The sequence below is a fragment of the Cynara cardunculus genome, assembly GCF_001531365.2.
Source record: "Cynara cardunculus var. scolymus isolate 2C chromosome LG 10, CcrdV1, whole genome shotgun sequence".
Lineage (NCBI taxonomy): Eukaryota > Viridiplantae > Streptophyta > Magnoliopsida > Asterales > Asteraceae > Cynara > Cynara cardunculus.
In genome coordinates this window covers 699,917-707,600 of record NC_037537.1, presented here as the reverse complement: position 1 = coordinate 707,600, position 7,684 = coordinate 699,917, and the positions used below count along the sequence as shown (strand labels likewise).

The 7,684-nt window shown below is 33.8% G+C and overlaps 1 protein-coding gene across 3 annotated transcripts in view; it reads left to right on the top strand.

Annotated features, from left to right (window-relative positions):
• Window positions 1-4,874: 4,874 nt before the first annotated feature.
• The window catches only part of LOC112520398 (phospholipase A I-like), a 12,807-nt gene continuing 9,997 nt past the window's right edge, over window positions 4,875-7,684 (top strand). For all 3 annotated transcript variants that reach the window (XM_025128781.1, XM_025128782.1, XM_025128780.1), the window contains exons 1-4: window positions 4,875-5,635; window positions 6,493-6,640; window positions 6,802-6,880; window positions 7,183-7,336. In XM_025128781.1, the coding sequence (XP_024984549.1) occupies window positions 5,045-5,635; window positions 6,493-6,640; window positions 6,802-6,880; window positions 7,183-7,336 (972 nt within the window). In that variant the 5' untranslated portion in view covers window positions 4,875-5,044. The remainder of the gene's footprint in view (window positions 5,636-6,492; window positions 6,641-6,801; window positions 6,881-7,182; window positions 7,337-7,684) is intronic.

Sequence of the window (7,684 nt, the reverse complement as noted above, 5' to 3'; positions counted from 1 at the left end):
TACAAGACTAGATGAGCCCTCTATTTATAGGATTAGAGAGGGACTAATAAGCAATAATAAATTACATACAGATCCCTAAGCTATAGCTATTTACAACTAACAAATATAAAAAAATGGATTTACATGCTATAAGTGAAGCTAAAGAAATCCTGATAATATTGGAGTTGAGCACGGATTTGCTGTAAAACATTCTTTTTCCAGAAAAAAACAATTTGATGACATTCCAAATTCCGAGAGAGAACAACAATCTACTCAAGAAACATTTAGAATTGATTAGTTTCTTGTTTTAGTTGATATGGCTCTTTCTCAATTACGGACTAGATTTGAACAAATGAAAGAATATTTGAATCTACTTTTGGCTTCTTGTTGAAAAAATGTTGCTTGAATCTTAAACTTGTTTTAACAAATGATGATGATTCTGATATCGATGGGCAGTATTTGTTTATGGAGTTACAAGTTTTGAAGAGAATGTTACCGGAAAAGGCATCCGAGAGGAAAATCCTTGGACATCCATACAAATTATGGAGTTTGCAAAGAAGATGAACATGTTTCCAGATGTCTTGCTTGCTTACAAGATTTTGCTGACCGTACCCGTCACTATAGCATCTGTAGAAAGAAGATTTTCAAAATTAAAGTTGTTGTAGTTATATCTGTAGTCTACCATGAGTCAAGAAAGGTTGAACAAGTTAGCAATTTTGAGTACTGAGAATAAGGTTTTAGCAAATATTACCTATGATAGAGTGATTGATATTTTTGCTTCAAAAAACGTAGAAGGCATCATTTTAAGTGACGTATTTTATGTTTTGCTACACGGGGTTTGGTTTATGTCAGCCCCTTTGTATAATTTTTGCTATATTTAATAAAAATCGGCATGGGGATGGGCCGTCTAGCTTGAATAGGTTCTAAAGACCTTCAAATAGTTTATTTTGTTTCTCATATGCATATACAAGGGGCATCTTTTTGGCTTTTCTCCATGGGCATCCGAACAAATTTAGTGTGAAAGATTGCATTTTTTATGGTAGTGTGGGTTAAGAAATAGTAATGAAGTTTTGAGTAATTGGTGTTAGAGGATACACCAATATTTGTTGTAATTTTTAGTTCAATTTGATAACAAAGTGTTGATTACTTGATATTAGTTTGATATCTTGATTGGGTTCTGAAATAATCCACACCAAGTGTTCGATATAACTTGTAAGTTGTCTTTATTCTTCAATTTCTACAAATAGCAACAATGCAATTGCCATTTCCATTCCCATTCTTTCGAATTCCGTAATGAGCATCGCTAGATTTTAACTACATCAAATGACCTAGCCAGTAGTAAATATATGCTCTGTGTTTAGAAAGAAAAGGAGATGGAGTACCGTATAGACTTGAGAGTAGATAGAGAAGCCTCAGAAACAGATGCGAAGGCTCTGCAATTGTTTTTCTGGTAAGAATAGATGTTGGAATCCCAAATTGAACCGCAAAATCTCGTGCCTTTGTGGCGGGGGTGGGGGATGGTGGCCACAGATATTGTTCGCTGTATTGTGGCAGGGGCGACAACAAAGCTCTGGTAGTTTGGAATCCATGGCAGTGATGAAACCGTCGCCATTTCTGAGTGATTGTGTTTTTTGGAGTGGAAGGTGGGAAGCGGATGATAATGCGAAAGGACAGTTGCCATCTTGTTACAAATGAGTAGTTTTGAATGTTGGATAAACGGTTTTATACCGGTGACAAGAATATTCTAATTTATAATCAGAAGGGTGCTTGCATAATATAGCGAGATATATCTCAATTGTAATGTTTCGTTTTATTATTTATTTATACTGATATAATATGGTTTTTAGTGATTTTGGAAAGCGATAATGTTTTTATTTTTGAATAAAATAAAAATTCAAATATACCATAAAAATTTGGAAAAAAAATTATATGTCGATATTAGTATCAAATTTAGTATTTAAAGTTCTGGTTTTTTGTTAATTTATTTAATTCAATATTTTATTTAGATTTAATAACACAATAATTTATTTATCATTTAACAATATAATTTTTATAAAAATAGTAATTAAGTATTCTGTTATAATTAATGATTATTCTAATTATATTTTAGATTTTTATATTCAAAATGAGATGTCTATCTCATATTTGATTATGTTTATCTATAGTTAGTTATACAATTTTAAAAATGAAACGTTAATAAGTTGTATTTACACACAATTTACTTATGATCTTGAATTGTAAGTAATATGCATCAACAAATGGTACTTTATGCATAAAAAATGTTTTTAAGAGTTTTTGTCAAATGATTTATGTGAACTTTGTGTTCCATAACATAATATTATTTTTAGCTTTAAAATACAATTTATATCCTTAAAATTACTTAATTAATTTAATTTACATCCCTTGTTTTTTCATTTATTGTTTTACATTTTTATCACATTAAAATTATAAAAAAAATATGTTTTTATTTTAATAAGTTACATCATTATAATCGTCTCGTCCATACCTTTAAAATGACCTCAATATTGAATATTTTTTTATATAATTATATTATTATATCAAAAAAAAATTGCATTTTATACCCTTAAAGTTACTTAATTAATTGTTTTAGATATTTTACTTTTTCATTTTTCATTCTACGTTTTTATCACATTAACATACATAATCGTATATTAACTAAAATACATTTTTATTTTAATAAGTTGCACAATTATAATCGTTTAGTCAATTTCTTTGAAATGAGTCGAATATTTAATATTTTTTATATTATTATATCATATATACTAGAAAAAATATTTTTTTTTAAATTACACTTTATACTAAAAAAAGGGTATAGAGTGTAATTTTTAGTATAAAATGTAATTTTAAAAATATTTGAAGCACTAAAATTCAAAGTCTAATGGATCAACCAAAGTTCTGAATTAAATAACCAGAGTAGCCTTAATGAAGGAGTTCAAACGACTACAACTTCGATCCCCCAATTGGAGTTTTTAAAGTTTGAAAGGGTCCTAAAATATAGCATTTTTTGAAACACCTACGTCAGTTGGTACGTATCAATCTGAAGTTTGTTCCAAGTATTCGATTTAAAGGGGAACATGATTTGTGGGTATCATTTGTTGACCGAAAAAGATTGGCAGAGGAACACGACTTTTGGCCTGAGAAGATATAGGTTCCAGCAGGTTGAGGTTTATGAAAGAATATATATTTTTTTAATAAAATATAACAGGTAAAAGACAGAATGTATTAAAAAGATGGAAAAAAAACCGTGAGCTAAATGGACCTATTTAACATATGTTAGTCTGAATGTAACACCCTCGGCTCCCAACATTTGCATATCATCACGTATTTCATATAACAAGAAATACAACTTTACTTTACACATACGAACCCAAATGTACAAAAACTACATTATAAAAGTAGCTATCAAAATTTTATCTTCTCAATTATCCACATGCAGGCAATCATATAATCTCATCATAAATTTCCTTTTCTTTAACATCTGGTTACTTGACCTGTAATGCACCATCTAAAACACAAAAACAAGGGTTAGACTGAAAGATCTAGTGAGTGATTCCCTCTTTGTCTACTATAACAGGGTGAATAATCACCAAAGATATTTATTAAATTATATTTGTAATAATAACAAATATACATCTTGATATAACAAACATTTTTCATCATATCTAAAAAGATGAGACATTACCAATTTCTCATACCAAATAACCCGATAACTCATTTCATACATTCTGAAATAACTCATCACATCACATAGATAAAAACAAGTTAATGAATTCAGTTCTAATCTCAATGGTTAGAAAATATTGCCAACTATTGCGGCTGGCCCGAAATCTATCGCAGTTAAACCCGCCAACTATCGCGGTCGGCCCGTCATCTATCGCAGTTAAACCCGCCAACTATTGCGGTCGGCCCGCCATCTATCGCGGTCGACCAACCATCTATCGCGGTTAAACCCGCCAACTGTACAAGATTTAAAAGATGCATAAACACAACAATCGATAGTAAAAAAAATTTGGGCCCCTAATTTTTATGGGTTCTAGACGTACGCCCGACCCGCCTGCCCGCCCTCCCCCATAAACGGTCATGAGTTTGAGACTCATATATCACTAGGCTAAAAATCCTTTGTTCTTGGATGTTCCTTCTTGGTATGTACATGTTTTAGTACACTCTTCGTAAGATATATCCAAGTATGTGTTTTTGTTTACTAAAAACATATCGATGCTTGTTTGCAATTTTTTGAATTTTACACCCCGCAGTAGGGCCGTAAACGAACTGAACGTTCAACGAACCGTTCGTGAACTGTTCGGCGGGAAGTTCGTTTATGTTCGTTTATTTAATAAATGAACGAATGCGAATTTTTTTTGTTCGTTTAGTTAAACGAACGAACATGAACAAGAGTCTCGTTTGTTCATTTATGTTCGTGAACGTTCGTTCATTTACCGTTTGTTTACGACGTTTATATTTGTTCGTTTATATATCAAATTTAATATATAATCTTTTATTTATTTACTTTGAATTCAAATAATATTTATTTATGTTCGTTTATCCCGTTCGTTTATGTTTGTTTGTTTAGCATGTTAACGAACGAACATAAATGAACATAAACACAAACACACTTGATTTCTAAACGAACGAACATGAATAAGCTTCCGTTCGTATTCGTTCGGTTCGTTTACCGCCCTACCCGCAGCATTGGTGCGGGTGGTTTTAGAAAAAGTAAAGGATGGAGATGCGTAACCAAAAGTGTAGGTTTAGAGATAGTACAAGGACTATTTTTGGAACTTTTAAACGTACCAATAAGATCTTCAGAAATTATTAGACGAAGTCGCTGAGCAACTTTGCTGCCATGGCGGTTTTGTGTCGTATCATCCTTTGATCCTTGAAAATTTCCCCAGATTTTTCAATAATCGAGACCATAGATTGCAAATGCATCGCTTAAGCTCTACGTTTCTTCGATTCAATTGTTCTAAACCACGAAATGCTGTTAAAATAATCAAAATTTGATGGATGATTGTCATTTGTGCATGAGGGAAATTTTGTGTTAATAATGTCGTGGGGATTAGGTTGGAAGAGGCCATCTGATGTGTTTCATCTGTCTTTGTATTATGGTACGGAGGAAGCGTTAGATGATCAAAATCGTTCTTCATCGCCACCACCTTCTTCGGGATCATCGTCGGAGTCATCGTCAAAAGACAACCATATTTGTAACGATCAAGAGTTAGGGTTTCGAATCGATCTCGATTGGAATGCCGGCGATGACGATGTTCAGGTTGCGTTGAGGCTTCAGTCTCAGGTCATGGTAGCCTTGCCGTTGCCGCAGGATACGGTGGTCATCAATTTGTGGCAATGTGATGATTCCAGTGAGTCGGGTCACTTCGGAGATGGCGTTGGAAATTTGGTGGGTGTGCGCATGAAGGTTGTGAAGCAGAGGGATCCACTCAAGGCAGTGGCCATGTCACGAGTTGGAGGTTCTAGCCAGCAGTATGATGGGATGGGTGTCCTTACTAAGTTGCTGAAATCGGATTTTGCAGCTGAGTCTGGTTCCGGTGCGGGTAATGCTGGTGGGTTGGGAATGAGAATTTGTGCTGATCATTGGATGAACGTTACTGTTGTCAGCGTCTATAGTTGTGGTTTGTCTGTAAGTTTTCTCATTCTTCTTGAAAAATATATATCTTTCATCTGTTGCTTGTGCTCTAAGGTGTAATTATATAAAGATAGCTGTAAAGAACCCCTAGATTCTAAGGAAAATCATAATCTTTGGAATTTCATTTATAGGTAGAACGTATCCATAGCCGCAGATGTCTTCATATGGGTTGCCAAGAATACTAGTTGAATGTTTGTTGGGTATTCAAGCAGCTTTTCGATAAGCTCCCGGGCATGTTCTTCAATTTTTTACAATTATGCTCCTTATATTTTTCTAATAAATTTTTCAAAGTCTTCTTTTAGGCCATTTTACATTAGTATCTAGCCTATCAACTAGTTGTTACCAATCATAACTACTCTATCAGTTAGCTTGTTAGTCAACAACTAGATTTTCAGCTAACAATTAGCTTATCACCCAACATCTAGCTTGTCGTCTTGTTTGCCAAACATAGCCTAAAGATGGAGTTTTAAATCTACTAATGAAGGATGAAACTTCAAATTAAAATTGCTAAAGCAAGCTATGTGCTCTATGTACTTTTGAATGCTGTAATTTGAATTCCTTTACACTATAGACATGTAAACACAATTATGAGTCTTATGATATGGATACAATGGAAAGACACTAGATATTGTTAGTGAAAGGGTTTTCCGTTGCAACATTAGGGTCTTTATAATGGAGGTAATGATGTTGTATTATATATGTATTATTACGAGTGACATTTACTCGGTTTGTTTGTTTGGTTTATATATGTATTATTAGTTTAATGGTAGAGGTTAAACCTAAGAGTGTTGCTGTTTGAAGATGAGAGTGCAATTTGCTAATCAGTTTTCAAATATTGATCCAATCGACAGATGTTTCCAGTAGAGTTGACTAAACTGCCACTTCTTGAGAAGCTATTTCTTGATAACAATAAGCTATCAAATTTGCCCTCTGAACTTGGTGATTTGAAAAACCTTAAAGTGCTCACGGTGGACTACAACATATTGATTTCAGTACCAGGTAAGCTTGTATTTATGCTCCCATTTCTTATTTCAGTTTTCCCACTTCTGGAGTGATATCATTCTCCCTGCAACTTCCTGAGAAGTTATTTGCAATTTATGTAGGTGTAGGACAGATTTACAGCTTGTGACATGTACCTTTTTTGTTTGAACAACAAACAGTTGAACTCAGGCGGTGCGTTGGACTCGTGGAATTATCAGTTGAACACAATAAGCTAGTCTGTCCTCTTCTTGATTTCAGGTCGTTCATTCAACATGCCAAGTTATCCCACCTCATTGTGATATATTGTACAATATGGGCAGGTTCAAATGAGAATCGTAATTTTTTTGAGAACCTGAGAACCAACTATTTCATGAATTATTCATGATGAATAACCCTAAAATATCATCAATGTTATTCATCATGAATAATTCATGAACAGTTGGTTCCCATGTTCTCAAAATATTTACGGTTCTCATTTGGACCTGCCCCTTGTACAGTAAAGGCTATACCTATTCTTCAGTTGAGATCTAATGTTTATCATTTTTTTTCTTTCTATGCAGGGCTATGGCCGAGTTACGTGTTCTTAGGCTATTTGGTAATCCACTTGAATTTCTTCCTGAAATTTTGCCTTTGCACCAACTCCGCCACCTTTCTCTTGCAAACATTCGGATCGTTGCAGATGACCATCTAAGATCAGTGAATGTGCAAATAGAGGTACTGGATGATGACATGATTTTCTTTTGTGCTGTCATGTAAAGTTGAAACCTAAGTTAGATTCCACACCTTGGTTATGTTTCTTCTGTACTGGCCTCTATTTATACTGCTGCTGCTTACTCATATCAACCTTTTGAAAATTTAGAATATTTCTCCCTCTATTTCTTTTCCTATTTGCATTGCTATTGCTTACTCATATCTAACTTTTCAATGTTTAGTGAATCTGTTTGTCTCCCTTTCTCACACTTTGCACCAGCTGGGGGTCTTTAGGGAAACAACCGCTCTACTCTTTAGGGTAGAGGTCAGGTTTGCATACATCTTAACCCCCCCCCCCCCCCATTTTCAAGT